Genomic DNA, 23521 nt, shown 5'->3' with positions numbered 1-23521 from the left:
AAGCGTGTGGCGAGGGACTGAGTGGAGTTGTGGCCTCGCCCTTGGCCTGGGTTGGGTGGCGCGCCTTCCTCTCCCTCTGTGAAGGGGGCTGGAACCTGGTTGGCTGTCCCCACACCCACCATTCCCAGACGCGCCATCCTGAGCTCACAGGATTTCTCAGGAATCCCCCACCTCCTCCACCCCATCCTATCGCCACTTCAAGCCGTTGCCCGTGCAGTTCTTTTCCCAGGGAGACCTAACTCCTCCTCCCAGGCTCCCAAGGCGGCAGAGGTAGCCGCGCCTTCTGCCTGGAGCCCTGGACTTTTCTCCCCACGCCTCGGGGCGGGTAGTTAGTTACGGAGTGAGTCGAGAGGCCAGGATTGCGTGGGGGGAGGGGGGCCCTTCGAGTGTCCTCACTGTGGGGGTTGTCTACACCTAGCTGCTCTCTCTCTCTACAGGTGGAGATCGCTTTATGCACTCTGTTTTTTGTCTGTTTTATCATTCGCACCCCAGGAAAAATAAAATCATTGGGGCCACAAGTCAGAAACGGGGAGGGGCAGGAACGGGATTCAGCAAAGTGCTGTCTGGCACCTGTGGATTTGGAAGCGTCTCTTCCAACCCAGTCCCTCAGCTTCCCCATCTGCCAAACAGAGCTGGTAAAAGTCCAACCCAGGGGGATAGGGGGAGCCGTGCAGAAAGTCGGGGTGCGTTCAGCAGGCTCCTGGGGAGTGCCGAGTGCGACCACGCCCTCCCTGAGAGGCCTAAAGGGAGCTTCCAGAGGAGCAACTCTGCACCCCTCTTCCTGGAGGGTCGATTTGAGGCCAGGCTGGAAGAACCAGAGCTGCAATGGGGGCAGCTCTAAGTAGACGCTTTCCAGTCTCCAAATGACTGACCTTGGCTCGACCTCATCACTAGCCCTTTGCCCAGGCCCTGGGTAGCCCCTTAGCCAGCCCTCCGTGTCTTTTTGACCAACCTGCCCATTACTCTGCCGTCCCCCGTCCTGCCCCACAAGATCTAAGACGTCCCCAGAAGGCTTCAGGTCTTGGCAGATGTGCACACACGTGCCCCCATGCTCCTGGCACTCTCATTCCTCCTGGACTGTCCTGTCAGCACTCCCCCCTACCCCCGACCCCCCTTCAGCAAGATTCAGTCCCCTTCCCTGGCCGGCGTCACGGGCAGCACCCTTCACCGCATCCTGCCACAGTGACTTGTTTGCACAGCTGTCTCCCGCCGCTGGATTGTGGGGTCCTTGAGAACTGACATCTGTAATTCGGGACTTTGCCTCCCTCCCCAACTTGTAACACAGGGCCTGGCACAGGACTGGCACTCAATGCCAAGAGGTGTGTGTAGGGGGTACAACTGGGGCACTTCCAGGAGGCTAAAGGATCTGGGAGATGCCTTTCTTCGCTACACGTCCCCCATCCATCTCTTCCTTCAGCTGGCATGGACCCATCTCCTCCAGTGCCAAACCCAGAGGAGGCGGGCGGCCCTCTTGCCCAGGTACCCTCTGCAGCGCTTGCCCAGGTCGCACCAGACCGGTCCCATCCCTTCTCTCCTTGAGGGACCCACTCGCATCGTTGCCCTTTTAAGAAAGAGGAAATTCTTCTCATAAACAAGCGTCCGGACCTGAGCGCGGTGCCAGGCCGCCTGCCCTGCTGGGTCCCCAGGAAATCGAGGGTTCTTCCAGGTGCAACACCCGGCCCAGGTTCAACTCTGGAGAAAGGCCCGTTGGCCTCTCCTCGCTGCGGCCCTCCGCAGGTCCTGGGCTGGGGTCTGAGAGACCCGAGGAGGCTGGAGGAGGGACTTGGGGGAGCCTAGAAACAGCCTAGGGAACGTCTATAAAGTGCAGCTCCTGAATGGGGCGAAGGGGTGCCCAGCCGCTCCCGAAGGCAGAGGGGGCTCCCCGCCCACACAGCTTCCCCCCACCCACTCTACCCGAAGGATTCTGGGGCCCCTGGGCGCGAGCCCCGAGCGCCCGCCTCCCCGCGTCGTTCCGCCTGGCGGGGAGGGGTGAGGCCGGGGCTGATGGCCGGCGTCGGGACCGTCTCTGCCCCAAGGGGGAGCAGTCAGCAGAGAGGGAGCGGTAACGGCGCGGCGTGGGAGTCGCGGCCGCCGGCTCGCCTGAGGAAACAGCAAATAATTTGGGCCTCAGAGGCACAGACTCTTGGGTTCCTTATGACTTGGTGCCTGACGGAGAAAGAAGTGCGCCGCCGTTTTACTGTCTGGAAAATGGGTTGCAGGCGGAACAGAAAGGCTGCGGCGAATAGGAGCGGACCAGACCCTGGTGTAAGGGTCTTCCGGATGCTTTAGAGACTTCGTGCCCTCCTGGTTCCCATTCCCCGCTCCTTTGGACGAGAAGGGAACTAGTATTTATTTAACTTTAATCAGGCCGGGTTTGGTGGCTCACGCCTGTAATTCCCAGGACTTTGGGAGGCGGAGGTGGGCGGATCACTTGAATCCAGCAGTTCGAGACCAGCCTGGCCAGCATGGCAAACCCCGTCTCTGCTGAAAATACACAAATTAGCTGGGCGTGGTGGCGCGCGCCACTCCCGGGGCTGAATAAAGAGAATCGCTGGAACCCAGAAGGTGGAGGTTGCAATGAATCAAGATTGCGCCACTGCACTCCAGCCTGGGCGACAGAGGGAGACCCTTTCCCTGTCTCAAATAAATAAATAAATAGATAGATAGATAATTTAACATTCATCAGACACTATTTCAAGCTCCAGTTTGGAGCCTGTGTCCCGCCCAAGTCCCCAAGCTCTCACCCCACCTGCCCTTGGGCTGTCAGGTCACGCCTGCAGGTGCTCAATAAATACCTTTTGAAATGTTGTTTGTTTGTTTGTTTTTGTCCCAAGTGCCTGGTACTGTGTTAAAGTGCTTAACCTCCATGGCAAGGGTGGTGTTGTCTCCATTTTACAGATGAGGACACTGAGACCCAGAGGTTAATTACATGGCTGTGCTAGGAAATAGCAGGTCCCTAAAGCCCCCAGGTTGGCTGGTCTTAGAAACTGTCCCACTCCATCCTGCTGCCTGCACGCGCCCCCTCCACATTCAGCAGGCCAGTCACGTCATCCATGCCACTCCCAGCCAGGCCCGGGGTGTGCGCCTAGCCAGAGGTCTCCCCTCTCTGGTCCTCTTCAAGGAGCCCATACAGGAAGTGGTGGTGGGAGCTGTGGGCCAGAAAGGTTGCTCCGTGGGCAAGGCAACAGGTCCAGACCTGGGGGAGGGGCGACCATGAGCTGGGGAGAGGCCAAGACTTCTGGGGAAGCCCCAATGTGTCCCCCCAAGCCCTCCCCATTGGTTGCCTCCTGTCCTTGCCTCATCCATTCCCAAGGCATCCCCTGGCCCTACTGTACCAGGTAGGTGCTGAGGCCCAGGTAGGCTGTGGCCAACAGGGCTGCAAGGCCGAAGTAGGCAGGGTGGGGCAGGCTGGGCAGGTAGCTGACCACGAAGTAGAGGTTGATGGCGCAGACTAGTGCCATGATGGAAGAGGTGATGACTTTGCTCAGCCTGGGGGACACGAGAGAGGCTCAGGTCTGGCTGGTTGCTGCTGGCCCACCTGCATCTACTCCTCTTCATCTCCCAGCGCCCACATTGGGGGTGGGGGTGGATACACCAAGGCCGCTTCTCTGGGCTGTGGGACCTGGAGCAGACAGACTCCCTCCCCACCTCCTGCCTCCTGGGACCTCCAGGCTACACACTGGCGGGATTTGGCAAGAGCTGAGTCTGAGGTGAGAGTGAGGAGCTCAGGCTCTAGAAACAGCCCTCTGCCCTGGATTCCAGTCTTGGCTCCCCAACTTGCTAGCTGTGTGACCCTGGGCAAGTCCCTTAACCTCTCTCAGCCTCTGTGGGTTCATTGGGATAATGGGGAGAATTGTAGCTCGTATCTCTGGGTGGCTGTGAGGATGAAATGCGGTGATGCAATCCAGCACTTGGGAAAGGGGGTACTCACAGGCCATTGGCAAACTCCTGCATAAGCGTGGGCATGCTGGTGAATGTGAGGATGGGCAGCACGGCGAACGGGAGCTGGGGAGAGCAGCAGGAGCCTAGGCTGAGGAATCCTGCCTCAGAATATGGCAAGGGTTGGGGCAAGATGGGCGTGGCTTGACACCCTCTGTATGGGTGTGAGCTCAGCTGCCCTAACCACACTGAGCCTACTTCTCCGTCTCAGGTTGTGGGCTCCAAAGCAGGAGAAAGTGTTTGGGGGCTCTGGCACCAGGTTGCTTCGGTTTGAATCCAAGCTCTGCCACTAGTAACTTAACTGAGTGCATCAGTTTTCCCATCTGTAAAATGGGATAATGAGCCTGGCAAACATACATAATGAGCTTTTGTCTCTACTTAAAAAAGAAAAAAAAATTAGACCTGCCGCGGTGGCTCATGCCTGTAATCCCTGCACTTTGGGAGGCCAAGGCGGGTGGATCATCTGAGGTCAGGAGTTTGAGACTAGCCTGGCCAACATGATGAAACCCTGTCTCTACTAAAAATACACAAAATTAGCTGGGTGTGATGGTGGGCACTGGTAATCTCAGCAACTTAGGAGGCTGAGGCAGAAGAATCGCTTGAACCTGGGAGGCAGAGGTTGCAGTGAGCCAACATCTCACCACTGCACTCCAGCCTGGGTAACAGGAGTGAAACTCCATCTCAAAAAAAAAAAAAAAAAAAAAAAAAAAAAAAATTAGCTGGGTGTGATGGCATGCACCTGTAGTCCTTGCTACTCAGGAGCCTGAGGTGGGAAGATTGCTAGAGACTGGGAGGGCAGGCTGCAGTGAGCCATGACTGAACCACTGCACTCCAGCCTAGGTGACAGAGGGAGACCATCTGGGGTGGTGGGAGGGGGGAAGGATAATGGTGATTCCTACCCTCCTGTCCCCAGGGTGGCTGCAGGGACAATGGAAGCCTTGTAGGCAAGATGTGCCTGGGACAGGGCCTGGCAGGCCCAGGCAAGGCTCAGCGTGGGGGTTGCTGGAGGTCCTGTTTAGCTCAGCAGTGGGCAGGGCTGGTGGGGCTGGCGCATCTCACCAGCAGGCTCTGCAGCACGTTGAGCAGATCATTGAGGCCCGACAAGTCCCTCAGGTCCCGGAAGACAGCCACAAGCACAGTGGGCAGGATGGCGCAGGAGCGGGTGAGGAGGACTCGGGCGAAGCGTGACCACCGCAGCCTCAGGAAGCCCTGGGGTGGGGGGGAGCTCCTTGGTGAGGAGTAGACAGGACTGGGGATTCCAGAGGAGAGATCCTCTGTAGTCCCTCAACTGACTTATCCCTGGGGGCATGCTCTGTTTTTCCACTGTTGAACTGGGGGCAGCTCTGTCCCTAGGTGGCAAGAGGGGATGGGTGGGGAGAAATTGGGAGCTCCCATCCCATAGCTGGTTGCTGAAGACTAAACAGTTTTGGGGAAAAGGCTTCTGTTAGTCCTGTGTCTGCAGTTTCCAGCAAGTCACCTCATCTGTCAGGATCTCAGTTTTCTCATCTGTAAAATGGGGCTTATAGTGTCGCCCTCTGGGCGACATGAAGGAAACAAAAGCTGAGTGGGGTGGCTCACGTCTGTAATCCCAGCACTTTGGGAAGCCAAGGCGGGAAGATCACTTGAGCCCAGGAGTTCGAGACCAGCCTGGGAAACATAGGAAGACCACATCTCTACAAATAATTTTAAAAATTAGCCTGGTGTGGTGGCATGAGCCTGTAGTCCCAATGACTCGGGAGGCTGAAGTTGAGGCTGCAGCGAGCTGTGATGGTGCCATTGCACTCCACCCTGAGCAACAGAGTGAAATCCTGCCTCAAAAAAGAAAGAAAGAGCCAGGCGCGGTGGCTCACGCCTGTAATTCCAGCACTTTGGGAGGCCGAGGCGGGCAGATCTCCTGAGGCTGGGAGTTCGAGACCACCCTGACCAACATGGAGAAACCCCGTCTTTACTAAAAATACAAAATTAGCTGGGTGTGGTGGCCTGTAATCCCAGCTGGTCAGGATGCTGAGGCAGGAGAATTGCTTGAACCCAGGAGGCGGAGGTTGCGGTGAGCCGGAGATCGCGCCATTGCACTCCAGCCTGGGCAACAAGAGCGAAACTCCGTCTCAAAAGAAAGAAAGAAAGAAAAGAAAAGGCCGGACGCAGTGGCTCACGCCTGTAATCCCAGCACTTCAGGAGGCCAAGGTGGGCGGATCACGAGGTCAAGAGTTTGACACCGGCCTGGCCAACAGGGTGAAACTCCGTCTCTACTAAAAATACAAAAATTGGCCGGGTGCGGTGGTTCACAACTGTAATTCCAGCACTTTGGGAGGCCAAGGCAGGTGGATCACTTGAGGTCAAGAGTTCGAGACTAGCCTGCCAACATGGCGAAACCCCGTCTCTACTAAAAGTACAAAAATTAGCCAGGCCTGGTGGCAGTTGCCTGAAATCCCAGCTACTGAGGAGGCTGAGGCAGGAGAAGCTTGAACCTGGGAGGGGGAGGTTGCAGTGAGCCGAGATCGCGCCACTGCACTCTAGCCTGGGCGACAAGAGCGAGACTCCGTCTCAACAACAACAACAACAACAACAACAACAAAAAACAAAAAGGAAGAAAAGAAAAGAAAAAAGGATCCACAAGGCTCGGAGTTCTAGCCCCCAGTAGTGTGCCTGCTGTCCTTGGACCCCTTGCCCGTCCGGGCCCGCCCCCTGCCCTACCTCCATCACGAACTGTCCCGCGTAGGTGCCCGTCATGGTGGAGCTCTGCCCAGCCGCCAGGAGACCTATGGCCCAGATGTAGAGGGCCGCGGGGCCGAACAGGCAGCCCAGGATCACGCCCTGCAGGAACGAGTGTGGTGGGACCGGTGGCCCCGCCCGAGGCCCCGCCCCTCGGTGGGCGGGGCGGGGAGCCGCTCTAGGTCACGCCCTCCCCGCCCACCCGCGCTCACCCCCTGGTAAATGTCCACGGCCACAGTGGCGTTGTTCATGGGGAAGATCTTGGCGTAGTCGTGGAGGCTGCTCTTGGCACAGATGTTGAACTGCGGGTACCAGGGCAGTAGAAGGAAGATGTGAGGAGCACACTCAGCCTTGGGAAACCGGACTGCCTAGCTTTGACCAGGGTTCCAAAACTGGTGGCCCAAGGCTGAATCTGGCCAGACATATTTTGTTTGGCTAACAAAGTAAGCTGGGTTTTGTTTCGTTTTACTTTTATGTTTTGTAGCGATGGGGGTCTTGTCATGTTGCCCTGGTTGGTCTTGAACTCCCGGGCTCAAGCGAGCCATCTGCCTCGGCCTCCCAAAGTGCTTGGATTACAGGCATGAGCCACCGCGCCCGGCCGGGTTTTTTTTTTCTTTAATGTGGATTTGTTGCCAACATTTAAAATTGAGAAGGCCTGGCATAAGAACCTAGTCTCCAGCTTCTTTTAGGTTTGTAAGAGCTGGCATCATCACAGAGACAGTTGGCTGCCATGCCCTCCTCACACTGTCCACTTCCCACAACTCTGCGCCTGCCTAGTCTTGAAGACAAGGGTTTGCAGTCCCGATGTTGATCTCCCTCCTGGTGCCAAGGAACAGAGTGAGACCCAGGGAGGAGTGTGACCTCCAAAGGTCACAGAGCAAGGCAGTGGCAGTGCCCAGGTCCTTGGAGGCCTGGCCACCCCTTCTCCCACAGGACTCAGCATTCAGGAAGCCCCCAACCCCGGCTGCAGCTGTTAGAGCCTCATGACTGAGATCCACTCAGAAGGGGAGACAGACACAGGTCCCAGATCCCAGAGAGTCAGGGAGGAGCTGGCTAGTTCCTTTTCCAGTATTAGCACAAATGTCACCTCTTCCAAGAAGCCTTTCTTGACCACCTGGGCTAATGCAGACCCCACCCCCATACCCTCAACTATGCTTCTTCACCCCCTTTATTTCTTCCCACTCTGCACTGCCCTTGGGTATTCATTCCTGTCTGCTCACCTCCCTCCCTATTTAAGCTGCAGAGAGCTGGGTCTTTGTAGCATTGACCGCTGTATCCCCAGGGTCTAGGATGTGCTTGGTACATAACAAATGCTTAATGATTATTTGCTGAATGAATGATATCTGCCCACAGGGAAGATTATCAGGGCAGAGACTCAGAAGGGCTCAGCTGCATTGCCTGGGGTCCTCGGCAAGGCTTACAGGACATGAGTACGTGTGTGGCCTCAGGTGCAGGGGAAAGTGTGTCTCACCGCAGCCTGGTTGGTTTGCTGGTAGAAGGCCTGCCCAAAGACAGCCATGACAAAGAGGTTGATGATAAAGGAGACGGACAGGGCGATGGTGGCCTCAATCAGGAAGTACATGTTGGCTTCTCTGATGTCCGCTCGGCGGGCCCGGTCTATATCTCGAGACTACAAAGATCAAAGGGAGAGGGAAGTGCCAAAGTCCCTCAGAGCCACCACAGTGTCCCCCACCCTCACACTTCTATGTTCTCCCCAAAGCCCAGTACCTTCTCAGGTCCCCTGTGTGGCAGTCTGTGGCAGGTTCAGGTCAGCTGATGGTTTCCTACATCTCTGTTCTTGCCACAGAGGCCTGACCACTGTAAGCCACTGTGTGGGTGAAGCAAGGCTGGCCTTTGAGGTCCCTGGCTACCTCAGGTCCTGACACACTCCTTCACTCACCTTGTTCCATCCTCAGACGTGTCCAGCTTACTTTATTTTATTTTTTAGAGACAGGTTTTGTTCTGTCACCCAGACTGGAGTGCCATGGTGCAATGCATGGCTCAATGCAGCCTCCACCTCATGGGCCCAAGTGATCCTCCTGCCCCAGCCTCCTAAGTAGCTGGGACCACAGACACACATCACTACAACCCGCTAATTTTTAAATTTTCTGTAGAGACAGGGTCTTGCTAGGCTAGTCTTGAACTCCTGGGCTCAAGCATTCTCCTGTCTTGGCCTCCTAAAGTGCTGAGATTACAGGTGTGAGCCACTGTTAAGCTGTTAGGGACCCAAGTCTCTTTCATTTGTACCCATGGCCTTGGCACTTGCTTTCCCTCTGCTTGTAATATCTTTTCCCTGATCTACTTCCCCAACTTTCAGTCATTCTCTATCATATTTCTCTGTTTTGTTTACTTCAGAGTCCCTTTCACAATTATTATTATTATTATTATTATTATTTTGACAGGGTCTCACTGTGTCACTGAGAGTGCAGTGGTGGGATCTCAGCTCACTGCAGCCTCGACCTCCGGGGCTCAAGCCTCAACCTCCTGAGTAACTAGGACTACAGGTGTGCACAACACCCAACTAATTTATTTTATTTTTTGTTGGTAGAGACAGGGTTTTACCATGTTGCCCAGGCTGGTCTCGAACTCCTGGGCTCAAGCGATCCACCTGCCTCTGCCTACGGAAGTGTTGGGATTACAGGCGTGAGCCACCTCGCCCAGCTCTATAGTTCTTTTTCTTTTTCTCTTTTTGAGACGGAGTCTTGCTCTGTCACTCATGCTGGAGTGCAATGTCACCATTTCCCCTCACTGCAACTTCCGCCTACTGGCTTCAAGTGATTCTCCTGCCTCAGCCTCCCGAGTAGCTGGGATTACAGGCACGCGCCACCACTTCCGGCTAATTTTTTATATTTTTAGTACAGACGGGATTTCACCATGTTGCCAGGCTGGTCTCAAACTCCTGACCTTGTGATCCGCCCGCCTCGGTCTCCCGAAGTGCTGGGATTACAGGCGTGAGCCACCGCGCCCGGCCTATAATTCTTTCCTTTGTTGGTTTACTTGCTTGTCATCCGTCTACCCCACCAGCACGGAAACTCTAGAAGGGCAGAGGCCTTGACTGTCTGTTCCTTCCAGCGCACAGTAGACACCTTTTTTTTTTTTTTTTTTTTTGAGACAGAGTCTCGCTCTGTCGCCAGGCTGGAGTGGTGCGGTGGCGCGATCTCGGCTCACTGCAACCTCTGCCTCGCGGGTTCAAGCGATTCCCCTGCCTCAGCCTCCCAAGCAGCTGGGACTACAGGCGCGCGCCACCACGCCCAGCTAGTTTTTGTATTTTCAGTAGAGACGGGGTTTCGCCATGTTGGCCAGGATGGTGTCGATCTCTTGACCTCGTGATCCGCCCGCCTCCGCCTCCCAAAGTGCTGGGATTACAGGCGTGAGCCGCCGCGCCCCGCCTGACCCTCAATTATTACAGGCTCCGAAAATCCTGACGGAAGGAGCCAGAGGGGAGGGGCTCCAGGCTTGGAGGCGGAGCCAGCATGGCTCCGACTGAGTGGGGGTCTCCTTTCCCCTCCCCTCTCTGCTCACCTTGACCAGGGCCGAGTGCAGGTAGATATTGTGGGGCATGATGATGGCGCCAACAATGCCCACCGCCTGCAGCAGCTCGGGGTGGCCGCAGCCCGGGCACGAGGGCAGGAACAGGCCCCGAAGAAGCGCTCCCTGCTCAGGACGCGCCACCACATACTGCAGGGAGGAGCCTGGTCAGGACAAGCCCCGCCCCTCGCAACCATGCCGCGGTCACCATTTCTCAGTCTCCATCCCACCCCAGCCCCCCGCAGCCAGCGGCCAGAGGGAAGGGAGAGGAATGATCTTGGGAGGTCCACAGTGGGGTTGCAGCACTGGCTTCCTACCTCATAGCCAAAGGTCAAGGCCATAATGGTTATAAGGAGTCCAAAAAAAGCTTCCAGCTTCCGCAACCCTACGGAGCAGAACAAACAAACTAAACAAACCAACGAAAAAAATCTGTAACATCAACAATTCGTAATGGCTAATACTACGAGCGCTTCTAGGCACAGTGCCAAGTGCTTAACATATGTTACCTCACTCAGTCTTCACAACCACCCTCTGATGTCTGTGCTATTATTTCCCCATGTTACAGGTGAAGAAAGGGATGTCCAAGTAACTCGCTAGAGGCCACCCAGGGAGAGTGAGGGAGCTCAGGTGCGCTCCCAGGCAGTTCGATGTCAGAGCCCTTCTCCCAGTACAGCACCCTCACCACCACCACTCCCCTATGAGGTGGGGTGTGCACCCACCATAGTTATCGAGGAAGAGGAAGAAGAAGGTGTCCACGATGGTGATGAGGACGCCACCCCAGAGTGGGATTCTGAAACCAGAATGGCCCAGGTCAGCCCAGCCTGGTCCAGGGGTCTCTAACTCCTACGGAGCCTCAGGGCTGGAGACAGGAATCTGGCCTCCTGGGAGCAGGACCCTAAGCGCCCCCAGACAGCTAGGTCAAGGGGTGTGGGAGTGTGGCATAGAACAGTAGAGGCAGGGCAGAGCTAGAGGAGAGACCTGGCACCCAGCGCAGCAGGGAGTTTGGGGCTGCAGTCCCAAAGTCCTGCATGACTCACATCTGTGTGACTTTAGATAGGTCACTTTACATTTCTGGAAAACAGGGCAGCAGCCCTGCTTCAGAGGGGACAGCAGGATAAAATAGACTCTGGGAGGGACTGGGTGGGGGGAAGTAGCAGCAGCTGTTCTCTGCTTGGCCTGAAGAGTTGGGGTACACTGGGGTGGTACCGTCCAGCTGAGAGCAGATTGAATGCAATGGCTGTGCCGATGACTTCCTGCATGTCGGAACCCACAATGGCTAGCTCGATGGTCAGCCAGAGGACGGTGCGAGGCACCTATGGGGAGGAGATGATCCTTCATTAAGGGTGGGCCGGTTATTTGTCTGTCGTCTCAGACTACATTTGTCTGTCATCTCAGACTACATTTACAAGACAGTCTTGCCAATGGGCTTCCTACATTATGTAGGAAGAGCATACAGGAGATGGAAAGGCAGAGATAAACTTTTTTTTTTTTTTTTTTTGAGATGGAGTTTTGCTCTTGTTGCCCAAGCTGGAGTGCAATGGCACGATCTCGGCTCACCACAATCTCCGCCTCCCGGGTTCAAGCGATTCTCTTGCCTCAGCCTCCCGAGTAGCTGGGATTACAGGCATGCGCCACCATGCCGGGCTAGTTTTGTATTTTTAGTAGAGACGGGGTTTCTCCATGTTGGTCAGGTTGGTCTCGAACTCCCGACCTCAGGTGATCCACCTGCCTTGGCCTCCCAGAGTGCTGGGACTACAGGCATGAGCCACCGCCCCTGGCTGAGATAAACCATTTTTTTCCCCCTGCTTCTTGTGGTATTTCTGGCAGTGGCACCAGGCAACCTGGATTCTGGCAGCACTAGTGGCCATTTCATCAGCATCAATAATGCTTCCAGGAGTTCAGCAGCAAAGGATGGCTCTGGGGCTTGTGCCAGGGGTGTAGCAGCTTTCTGATCTTTGGGTAACACCCTATTCCCTTGCCCCTCAAGCCCTCCCAAACCTTTCAATCCCTGCATTCAATACCTTTGAAATGTCCAGTGCTATAATTTCTGTTTTCCAAACTGGACACACAACAACCAAGTCCCCAGGGTCCACCCCAGCCAATGACCATTCCTGAGCTGATGCCTCCCCATTTTTTGTCTTGGGCAAGTCACTTTCCCAAATTTTAATTACCCCTTCTGTGAAATGACATGCCTCTCATGTCCCTCTAGGCTATGTGCTATCAGTTTGAGCCTCAGTCTTTCCATCTATCAAATGGAATTGGGGCCGGGTGCAGTGGCTCATGCCTGTAATCCCAGAACTTTGGGAAACTGAGGTGGGTGAATCATCTGAGGTCAGGAGTTCGAGACCAGCCTGGCCAACATGGTGAAACCCCAGCTCTCCTAAAAATACAAAAATTAGCCGATCATTGTGGTGGGCGCCTGTAATCCCAGCTACTCGAGAGGCTGAGGCAGAAGAATCGCTTGAACCTGGGAGGTAGCGGTTGCAGTGAGCTGACATTGTACCACTGCACTCCTGACTGGGTGACAGAGCGAGAGTCCGACTGAAACAAACAAACAACAACAACAACAAAAACAAATAGACTTGGGATGCCCCATGTGAGATCATGTATTTATTTGATAGTGGAAGCTGAAAATGGCTGTTTGGGGTTTGGGGCCAGTGGTTCTCCCTGTCCAGGCCCCCCAAGCTCACCTTAGGGTAGTAGAGATGGCAGACCTCGCCCAAGTCCTTGCCTGTCACCACGCCCAGACGTGCAGCCAGTCGCTGGCAGAGCAAGCCCAACACCGTGGCCCAGAGCAGCACCCAGAGAAGCTGTGAGGAGGCAGGGAGAGGCCTTCAGCCAGAGAGGCCAGCCTCAGAAAGCCCCTGAGCTTGTGGTACCCTCTAACCAAGGACACTCCTCAGGGAGGGGGTGGGAGAGATGGAGTCCCATCCTGGCTGGGCGCTGGTAGCTCACGCCTGTAATCCCAGCACTTTAAAAGGCTAAGGTGGGAGGATTGCTTGAGTCCAGGAGTTCAAGAGCAGCCTGAGCAACATAGTGAGACCCCATCTCTAAATAAATAAATAAATTATGCCAGACAAGGTAGCTCACACCTGTAATCCCAGCACTTTGGGAGGCCAAGGCGGGTGGATCACTTGAGGTCAGGAGTTCAAGACCAGCCTGGCCCACATAGTGAAACCCCATCTCTACTAAAAATACAAAAATTAGCTGGGCATGGTGGCATGTACTACTCAGGAGGCTGAGGCAGGAGAATCACTTGAACCCAGGAGGCAGAGGCTGCAGTGAGCCGAGATTGTGCCACTGCACTCCAGCCTGGGCGACAGAGTGAGACTCTGTCTCAAAAAATAAAATTAAATAAATAAATAAATATACATATTTTTTAGAGAGGAGTCCAGTCCCCTACCCCCCACACAAATGCCCCACCTTCTGGCAGGGCTGCCCTGGGGACCCTTTTCGGGCCCATTTGAATTTAACACCAGCTCCCAGGCCACACTGGAGAAACATGGCCAGCAGGGGCCTTCAACACTTAGCCTGGTCACCTCCCTCTCGAAAGTGTCCCCACTCAGGTCCCGACTTAGTTACTTTGAATCCCGCCACGGCGCCAGCCTGAAGATCCGACTCGATGTTTCCTGGGTCCAGGAAAGCAATGCTCATGAGGAAGCCAGGCCCCGTGAAGGCCCATAGCTTCCGCAGGCTGAAGGTGCCCTGTGTGGGGGTGACAGGAGTAGAGTGAGGGGGTCCTGGTATAGGGATGGTGGCAGCTGGCCTTGGCCATCCCCTAGAGGAGCCCCAACAGGCTCATCAGCCCAGCCCTGCCCTCCATGGCCCTTTCCTGGGTCTGCCACCCAGAGGATGGGGAGGGCATGGGTGGAGGAAGCAGCATGCTCTGATGAGTCACAGAGGATCTTTTTCTGGATCTGTTAAGCTCAGCAGCCGGCTTGCACCTGAACTGCCTGCCCCTCTCAAGCCCTGACTTGTCAGGTCCTCAGAGACCTCACAGGGGGCTGTCTAAGGGGGTGAGGGGGCCAAGCCTCCCTAACCCAGCTCCTCCCTCGCCAGCTCCTTTTCCGACCACAGGGCCTCCTCTCTGTGGTCCGCTGAGGCTATGGTCCCCCTACCCTGTTCCAGGGCATGGTGTATCGACTTAGAAATCTGCTGAAGATATTGGAGGCTGGGAGCGGTGGCTCGTGCCTGTAATCCCAGCACTTTGGAAGGCGGAGGTGGGCGGATCACTTGAGCTCAGGAGTTTGAGACCAGCCTGGCCAACGTGGTGAAACCCTGTCTCTACTAAAAATACAAAAATTAGCCTGGCATGGTGGTGCATGCCTGTAATCCCAGCTACCCGGGAGGCTGGAGCAGGAGAATCGCTTAAACTCGGGAGGCAGAGGTTGCAGTGAGCTGAGATCGCACCACTGCACTCCAGCCTGGGCTACAGAGCAAGACTCCATTTCCAAAGAAAGAGAAGATACTGGAAATGCAGGTGACAGCATCCTAGATGCTAGATGCCAGCCTGCAGCCTCCTTCACTTCTCCCTATGCCCTTTCCTAAATGCTAAAACATGTCCTCAAGGTTCCAATCCCAATTCCCCTCGGGCCTCTTTTCCTTCATAGGAAAGCTGAGATTCATAGAGAAGGCCATTTAATCATTTTTAGACAAATACTGAAGCACCCCAGCTAAGCACTGAGGACGGAAGCAGGAAGGGGCAGTTGCCACTGTCCACCACTGCTGCTCAGAACTGGAAGGGACTTGCCACCCATGATCATAAGGAGACCCCATTCTCCAGCCCATGGGATCCCACAGGATCTTGTCAATCTTGCAAGCCCCCAGGAAGTTTCCAGTATCCCACCGGTTTTGTGTCTGGGATGGGGATCTTCTCACTCAGGTAGGGCTCTCTGGGAGGTGCTTGCTGTGGCCCTGGGCTGGTCGGGCTGGTCGGGCTGGAGATGGAGCCATAGCTGGACCTGCTTAGCCTTTGGGGACCCTTGTCACCTGTGGGGGCCCATGAAGCATGGTGAGTGTCCTGCCTCTTTCTGGTGGCCCAGAGTTAAAGCCGCCTGCTCCCTTCCCTCCTCCTCCCGGAAAAGTGGAGAAACTAAGGTCCCTGGCCCCCATCTTGGGTCCATCACCGCCACCTCTCAACCAAACATTCCAGATGTGTGGGACATGGCAGCTTCAGAATTACTGTCCTCTCATATGAGGACAGATGCCCAGAGGCAGATCTCCTGCCACAGAAAATGCAGAGAGACCCTAGGCTCTAAGAAGGGCAAGCTGAGGCCACATGTCTGCCCCTTGGCCTGACCCCTCACCTTCTCCGGCAGCCCAGAAAGCTCCAGGGGCTTTGATCCACGGACTTCAGACAAAGGAAAGGTAGACCCCTTAGGGGTGTGAAGGACTCCACCCAGTGAGATTGAGTCTGGTGTCCAGAACTGTGTTCTAGACTAGGACTCCCACGGGGGACCAGACGCTTCCACAGGGGACCAAGGGCTTTCTTGCTTCCTCAAGTCTCCACCAGCCTAGTGACCTCCTCCACTCCACCCCCCAATCAGGCTCTGTCCCTAGGGGCCACTACTCACCTGTCATTGAAATGCCGACTTCAGGTACTCTGGGAGTGTGAGCGGTGCTCTGGGCAGCTCCTCAGCCTGCACCCCCTCTCTGGGCACTGGTGCAAGTGAGTGTGCCAGCCCACGCCCTGTTACCCATCCGCAGCTGAGCGCCCTGCCTCTTACATCAACATTCGCTTCACATCGGCCAATTCACACACACACACAACATGGGGTGTTGTGAAACATTTTCCAAAGGCAGAAGTGGCCAGCCCTGGCGGAAGGGTCTGGTTACCCATGGAGTGGACCTTTGTTCCCCTCCCAGCCTGCCCTGTGCCCCACAACACATCTGTTCCCCTTCCAGGCACCCCATGTTCTGTGCCTCCCAAGTTAGCTCTGATTTCAGATGCTTCTTGCCCCTTGCGTATTCATGTCAATACCCCATGACCCCCCCCCCGCCACACACACACACACACACACACACACACACACACACACGCATACACACACACAAAGTCAGGTCTTTCTTCTTCTCTTCGATCTGGAGTTCCAAGGCCCCTCGTTGGCCTAATGCGAGTCTTCATGTCCTCAAAGGCCTCAGTTTCCCTTTGAGGGCCACAGAGGAAGGCACTGCAGAAGGGACATGCATTGAAGATTCAGACTCAGGATGTCCCCAGAAGATGGGACACTGGGATTTGGTCCTGGTTCAACCACTGATTCACTTGAGATTGTCACCAGATCATGTCCCTTCTCAGAGTTGTTTATTCTATTCCACCCCCACTCTTTTTTTGGTTTTTTTTTTTTTTTTGGAGACAAGGTCTCGCTCTGTCACCCAGGCTAGAGTGCAGTGTGAAGTGCAGTGTTGCCATCATAGTTTACTGCGCCTCAAACTCCCTTTTTTTTTTTTTTTTTTTTTGAGACAGAGTCTTACTCTGTTGCCCAGACTGGAGTGCAGTGGCATAATCTCAGCTCACTGCAACCTCTGCCCTCCATGTTTAAGCAATTCTCCTGCCTCAGCCTCCTGAGTAGCTGGGACTACAGGCATGCACCACCACACCCGGCTACTTTTTGCATATATGTACGTATGTATTTATTTATTTTGAGATGGCGTCTTGCTCTGTCACCCAGGCTGAAGTGCAATGGCGCGACCTTGGCTCACCGAAACTTCTGCCTCCTGGGTTCAAGCAATTCTCCTGCCTCAGCCTCCTGAGTAGCTGGGATTACAGGCACCCGCCAACTACACCCGGCTAATTTTTGTATTTTTAGTAGAGATGGGATTTCACCACGTTGGCCAGGCTGGTCTCAAACTCCTGACCTTGTGATCTGCCCGCTTCAGTCTCCCAAAGTGCTGGGATTACAGGTGTGAGCCACCGTGCCCAGCCAATTTTTGTATCTTTTTTTTAGTAGAGACGGGGTTTCACTATGTTGGCCAGGCTGGTCTCGAACTCCTGGTCTCAAGTGATCCATCCACCTCAACCTCCCAAAGTGCTGGGATTACAGGTGTGAGCCACCATGCCTGGCTTATAGCCTTAAACTCTTGAGCTCAAGAGATCCTCTCTTCTCAGCCTCTCAGGTAGCTGGGAATACAGACCTATGCCGCCATGCTCGACCGTTTCTTCTATTAACTGAGGGGCTCACAGGAGTTTGAGACCAGCTTGGGCAACACAGTGAGATCTCATCTCTACAAAAAATTTAAAAATTAGCTGGGCATGACCGGGCGCGGTGGCTCATGCCTGTAATCCCAGGACCTTGGGAGGCTGAGGCGGGTGGATCACGAGGTCAGGAGATCGAGACCATCCTGGTTAACATGGTGAAACCCTGTCTCTATTAAAAATACAAAAAAAAACCAAAACCCAAAAAACAAAAACAAACAAAAAAACCAATTAGCCAGGCGTGGTGGCGGGCGCCTGTAGTCCCAGCTACTCAGGAGGCTGAGGCAGGAGAATGGCGTGAAGCCAGGAGGTGGAGCTTGCAGTGAGCCGAGATCGCACCACTGCACTCCAGCCTGGGCGACGGAGCGAGACTCCGTCTCAAAAAAAAAAAAAAAAAAAAAAAAAAAAAAAAAAATTAGCTGGGAGTGATGGCCCACACCTGTAGTCTCCATTACTTGGGGCAGGGCTGAGGTGGGAGGCTTGCTTGAGCCCAGGAGGTTGAGGCTGGCATGACCAGTGAGCCGTGATCATGCTCCTGCACTTCAGCTTTGGTGACAGTGAGACTGAGTGAAAAAAAAGAAAGAAAGACTCAAACTGGCTAAGAGGTAAAAAATGTAGCTGCCCAGGATGGCAAGCAGGTAAGATAAACTATGAGAGAGGTTGGGAGTAAGAAAAACTGCATGGGAAGGGAGAAAAAAAAGAAAGAAAGAAAAAGAGGCCAGGTGTGGTGGCTCACGCCTGTCATCCCAGAACTTTGGGAGGCCGAGGCGGGCAGATCACTTGAGGTCAGGAGTTCGAGACCAGCCTGGACAACATAGTGAAACCCCGTCTCTACTAAACATACAAAAAATTAGCTGGGCGTGGTGGCGCATGCCTGTAATCTCAGCTACTCTGGAGGCTGAGGCAGGAGAATTGCTGGAACCCAGGAAGCAGAGGTTGCAGTGAGCTGAGACTGAGCCACTGCACTCCAGTCTGGGAGACAGAGCAAGACTCTGTCTCAACCCGCCCCCCCCCCCAAAAAGCAACAACAACAAAAAACAAACAAATAAACAAAACAAGAAAATACTATGAAATCCAGCTTGACTCATGCCTACTGGAGTGAGTGGTGGCTCACTCCTGTTAATCGCAGCACTTTGGGAGGCTGAGGTGGGAGGATTGTTTGAGTCCAGGAGTTTGAGACCAGCGTGGGCAACATAGTGAAACCTTGTCTCTACAAAAAATAAAATTAGCTGGGCATGGTGGTACTCACCTGCAGTCCCACTCAAGTGATCAGCCCACCTCAGCCTCCCAAAGTGCTGTGATTACAGGCGTGAACCACTGCACCTGGCTGATTTTTTATTTTACTTTTTCTTTCTAAATTTTTTAGAGACCGATCTCACTTTGTTGCCCAGGCTGGTCTCGAACTCCTGGCCTCTGGTGATCTTCCCATCTCAGCCTCGCAAATTGCCAGGATACAGAGTCGCCAGGATTACAGGCCCCCAGGCTTGGCCAATGGCCAATGATTTAATCACTCATGCCTACATAATGGAACCCCCATGTAAATCCTAAATTGTGGGTTTCAGGGAGCTTCCGGGTTGGTGAACATGTTAAGATTTGGGGAGGACGGCATGTCTGGAAAGGGCAGAAAAGCTCTGGGCACTCCCTCCATCCCTTGTCCATTAGGCTGTTCTTGGGTGTATCCTTAATAATAAACCAGAAAGCGCAAAGTGTTTCTTTGAGTTCTATGAGCTACAAATTACCAAACCTGAGGGTCATAGGGACCTCCTGTTTGTAGCTAAATTGGACAGAAGAGTGGGTAATCTGGGAACCCACTACCTGCAACTGGCACCTGAAGTGGGGGCAGTCTTGTAGGACTGAGCCCTTCACCTGTAGGGCCTGTGCTGGCTCCAGGTAGTTCATGTCAGAATTGAGTTAATTGTAGGAAACCCAGTTGTCGTCCACAGAGAGTTGGATAATTTTGCTGGTGTGGAAAATTCATACATTTGGTGTTAGAAGTGTTGAGAGTAGAGAAAGAGAGTTTTTCCTTCTAGAGAGGTTTTCAGGCCCAGAATTGACCTGGGTTATAATTTATCCCCATGTTGAGTCAAAAAATATTTTTTTTTTGAGACAGAGTCTCACTCTGTCACCCAGTCTAGAGTGCAGTACCGTAGCCTTGAATTCCCATGCTCAGCCTCCCGAGTAGCTGGGACTACAGGTGCATGCCACCAAGCCTGGCTAATTTTTGTATTTTTTGTAGAGGCAGGGTTTTGCCGTGTTGCCTACGCTGGTCTCGAACTCCTGGGCTCAAGTGATCTGCCTGCCTCAGCCTCCCAAAGTGCTGGGATTACAGGCTTGAGCCACTGTGCCTGACCCAGTCAAAAACTTAGATGAAGTTTGGGAGGCTAGGTTGGGAGAGGCAGCCAATTTTCTGGTTCCTCATTGATGGAAGAGGCTGGAGGAACTAGAGAGGTGTGGGAAGAGGGATGAATGATGGGTCCAGAGGGGAGACAGCAGCATCATGGCTTGTCACTCACTGTGCAATCCTATTGCTCACGGTACTGTCACCATCCCTTGCCTCAGAGGTTTGCACGTATTTCCTAATCACTGCTTTGGGCTCCTGTGGGGATGACTGGGGTTGAGGCTGGGATGTCTTCCTTTTTTGCATCTTTTGTGGGACCTTTCCTATTGTTAGGAACGCAGTAAGTGTAATTGATCAGCCATTGATTAATACGCTGCACAACCTCTAACTTAAGAGGCCATATAGTGTAATAGTTAAGAACAGAGGTCCTAGGCTACGTATCAGAGAGCAGGAAGCTACGTGAAGAGTTACAGTAATCTGCAAGGGCATCTCCTTGGGTCTGGAGCTGTTGCTGAAGACTAAACCTTGCATGGGTGGGGTGATAGTTCATGAAGTCTAATTCACTCAAGATTCCATATATAGCTAAATATAAAGCTATAGAATGTTTAGAAAAAAAACCTAGGAGAAAATCTTTAGGATCTAGGGCTAGACAAAGACTTCATAGACTTGATATGAAGACCATGGTCCATAAAGGGAAAATTTGATAAATTGAACCTCATCAAAATTAAAAACTAATTAAAGGCCAGGCGCGGTGGCTCACGCCTGTAATCCCAGCACTTTGGGAGGCCGACGCGGGTGGATCACCTGAGGTCTGGAGTTCAAGACCAGCCTGACCAACATGGAGAAACCCCATCTACACTAAAAATACAAAGGGAGGGGAGGTTGCAGTGAGCCGAGATGGCGACATCGCACTCCAGCCTGGGCAACAAGAGTAAAACTCGGTCTCAAAAAAAAAAAAAAAAATTAAAAGCTTTTGCTTGGTGAAAGACCCTGCTACAAAGATAAAAAGACAGGATACAGACTTGGATGACATATTTGCAAATCACATGTCTGACAAAGGTCTAGTATCTATAAATATAAGAATCTCTTAAAACTCAACAGCTAGGCTGGGCGTGGTGGTTCATGCCTGTAATCCCAGCACTTCGGGAGGCCGAGGCGGGCAGATCACCTGAGGTCAGGAGTTTGAGACCAGCCTGGCCAACATGATGAAACCCCGTCTCTACTAAAAATACAAAAATTAGCTAGGTGTGGTGGCACATGCCTGTAATCTTCGGAGGCTGAGGCTGGAGGATCGCTTGAACCCAGGAGGCGGAGGTTGCAGTAAGCCAAGATCGAGCCACTGCACTCCAGCCTGGACAACAGGGTGAGACTCTGTCTCAAAAACAAAAAAAAATACTCAGTAGTTAAAAAAAATAGGCCAGGTGCGGTGGCTCACGCCTGTAATCCCAGTACTTTGGGAGTCCGAGGTGGGTGGATCACGAGGTCAGGAGTTCAAGACCAGCCTGGCCAAGATGGTGAAACCCTGTCTCTACTAAAGATACAAAAAATCTGCTGGGCGTGGTGGCATGTGCCTATAATCCCAGCTACTCGGGAGGCTGAGGCAGGAGAATCACTTGAACCTGGGTGGCAGAGGTTGCAGTGAGCTGAGATCACGCCACCGCACTCCAGCCTGGGCAACAGAGTGAGACTCCATCTCAAAAAATAAAAAATAAAAAAAAAATAATAATAATACAACAGCCAGTGACGGTGGCTCATGCCTGTAATCCCAACATTCTGGGAGGCCGAAGCAGGTGGATCACGAGATCAGGAGATCGAGACCATCCTGGCTAACATGGTGAAACCCTGTCTCTACTAAAAATACAAAAAATCAGCTGGGCGTGGTGGCACGGCCTATAATCCCAGCTATTCAGGAGGCTGAGGCAGAAGAATCGCTAGAAGCCAGGAGGCAGAGGTTGCAGTGAGCCGAGATCGCACCATTACACTCCAGCCTGGGTGACAGAGCAAGACTCTGTCTCAAAAACAAAAAACAAACAAACAAAAACCACAACAATGAGCAATGAGAAATAGGCAAAAATCATGAACAGATATTCACCAAAGATGATGTACAAATGGCAAATAAACACATGGAAAGATTTTCAACATCATTAGCCATTAGAAAAAAATTCAAATTAAAATCATAACAAGATTCTGCTATTCAATTATCAGAATGGCTAAAATAAAACATAGTGATAACACCAAATGTTAGCAAGGATATGGAGAAACTAGATCACTCATATGTTGCTCGTGAGACTGTAAAATGGTAGTCAGTCTGAAAAGAGTTTGTAAATTTATTTTTAAAGGTTTTTTTTTTTTTTTTTTAGATATAGTCTTGCTCTATGGCCCAAGCTGGAGTGCAATGGTGCGATCTCGGCTCACTGCAACCTCTGCCTCCTGGGTTCCAGCGATTCTCCTGCCTCAGCCTCCTGAGTAGCTGGGACTATAGGCATGTGGCACCATGCCTGGCTAGTTTTGTACTTTTAGTAGAGATGGGGTTTCACCATATTGGCCAGGCTGGTCTCGAACTCCTGACCTCAGGTGATCCATCCACCTCGGCCTCCCAAAGTGCTGGGATTACAGGCGTGAGCCACCATGCCCTGCCTAAAATTTTTTAATTATTATTTTATTGTATTTTTTAGTGACAGGGTCTTGTTCTGTTGTCCAGGTTGGAGTACAGTGGCACAGTCATAGCTCACTGCAACCTCAAACTCCCGGGCTCAAGTGATCTTCCAACTTCAGCCTCCCAAGTAGTTGGGACTACAGGAATCCGCCACCATACTCAGCCTATTTATTTATTTATTGCAGAGACAGAATCTTGCGATGTTACCCAGGCTGGTCTTGAATTCCTGGGCTCAAGCAATCCTCCTACCTCATCCTTTCAAAGTGCCAGGATTACAGGAAGGAGCCACCACATGCAGCCCCCGTAAATTTCTTAAAAACTAAACATGCAACTACAATACGACTTAGCAATTGCATTCCTTGGCATATTTCCCAGAGAAATGAAGATTTATGTTCACATGAAAATCTGTGTACAAATTTTTATAGCATCTTTATTCATAATAACCAAAACTGGAAACAACCCAGATGTCCTTCAACAGAGGAATGGTTAGTCAAACTATGGTCCATCTATCCCACAGAATACACTCCTGGGCATTTATCCCAGAGAAATTAAAATTTGTGTTCACAGGAAAACCTGTACATAAGGCCAGGTACAGTGGCTCACGCCTATAATCCCAGCACTTTGGGAGGCCAGGGCAGGTAGATTGCTTGAGCCCAGGAGTTTGAGACCAGCCTGGGCAGCAGAATGAGACCCCCATCTCTACAAAAATGCAAAGATTAGCTGGGCATAGTGGCATGTGCCTGTAGTCCTAGCTACTCTGGAGGCTGTGGTGGGAAGGGCGCTTGAACCTGGGAGGTGAAAACTGTAGTAAGCCGTGATTGCATCACTGCACCCAGCCTGGGTGTCAGAGCAAGACCTCCCTCAAAAAACAAACAAACAAAAACCAAATAGTTAAAAATTACAGTAAAAAAAACCCCAAAAACACCTGTGGGCCAGGCGCAGTGGCTCACACCTGTAATCACAGCACTTTGGAAGGTTGAGGCGGGCCAACTGCAACCTTCACCTCCTGGGTTCAAGCAATTCTCCTGCCTCAGCCTTCTGAGTAGCTGAGATTACAGGTGTGTGCCACCACTCCCGGCTAAGTTTTGTATTTTTAGTAGAGACGGGGTTTCACCATATTGGTCAGGTTGGTCTTGAACTCCTGACCTTGTGATCT

General features: G+C 52.9%; 1 protein-coding gene across 1 annotated transcript; it reads right to left on the bottom strand.

Annotated features, from left to right (window-relative positions):
- Nucleotides 1–1201: 1201 nt before the first annotated feature.
- On the bottom strand, nucleotides 1202–15874 carry SLC11A1 (solute carrier family 11 member 1). Its single transcript, XM_054478528.2, has 15 exons — nucleotides 15753–15874; nucleotides 15026–15168; nucleotides 13762–13884; nucleotides 12870–12989; nucleotides 11386–11492; nucleotides 10899–10969; nucleotides 10497–10564; nucleotides 10174–10329; nucleotides 8123–8281; nucleotides 6864–6953; nucleotides 6634–6753; nucleotides 4999–5148; nucleotides 3932–4005; nucleotides 3336–3489; nucleotides 1202–3196 (listed from the first exon to the last, which is right to left on the bottom strand). The coding sequence occupies exons 1-15, from the start codon at nucleotides 15757–15759 to the stop codon at nucleotides 3086–3088; spliced, it is 1653 nt and encodes a 550-aa protein (XP_054334503.1). The 5' UTR covers nucleotides 15760–15874; the 3' UTR covers nucleotides 1202–3085.
- Between the last annotated feature and the right edge of the window lie 7647 nt (nucleotides 15875–23521).

Source organism: Pongo pygmaeus, chromosome 11 (genome assembly GCF_028885625.2).
Source record: "Pongo pygmaeus isolate AG05252 chromosome 11, NHGRI_mPonPyg2-v2.0_pri, whole genome shotgun sequence".
Lineage (NCBI taxonomy): Eukaryota > Metazoa > Chordata > Mammalia > Primates > Hominidae > Pongo > Pongo pygmaeus.
The sequence above is the reverse complement of the archived record's forward strand: the minus strand, read 5'-3'. Positions and strand labels throughout refer to the sequence as shown.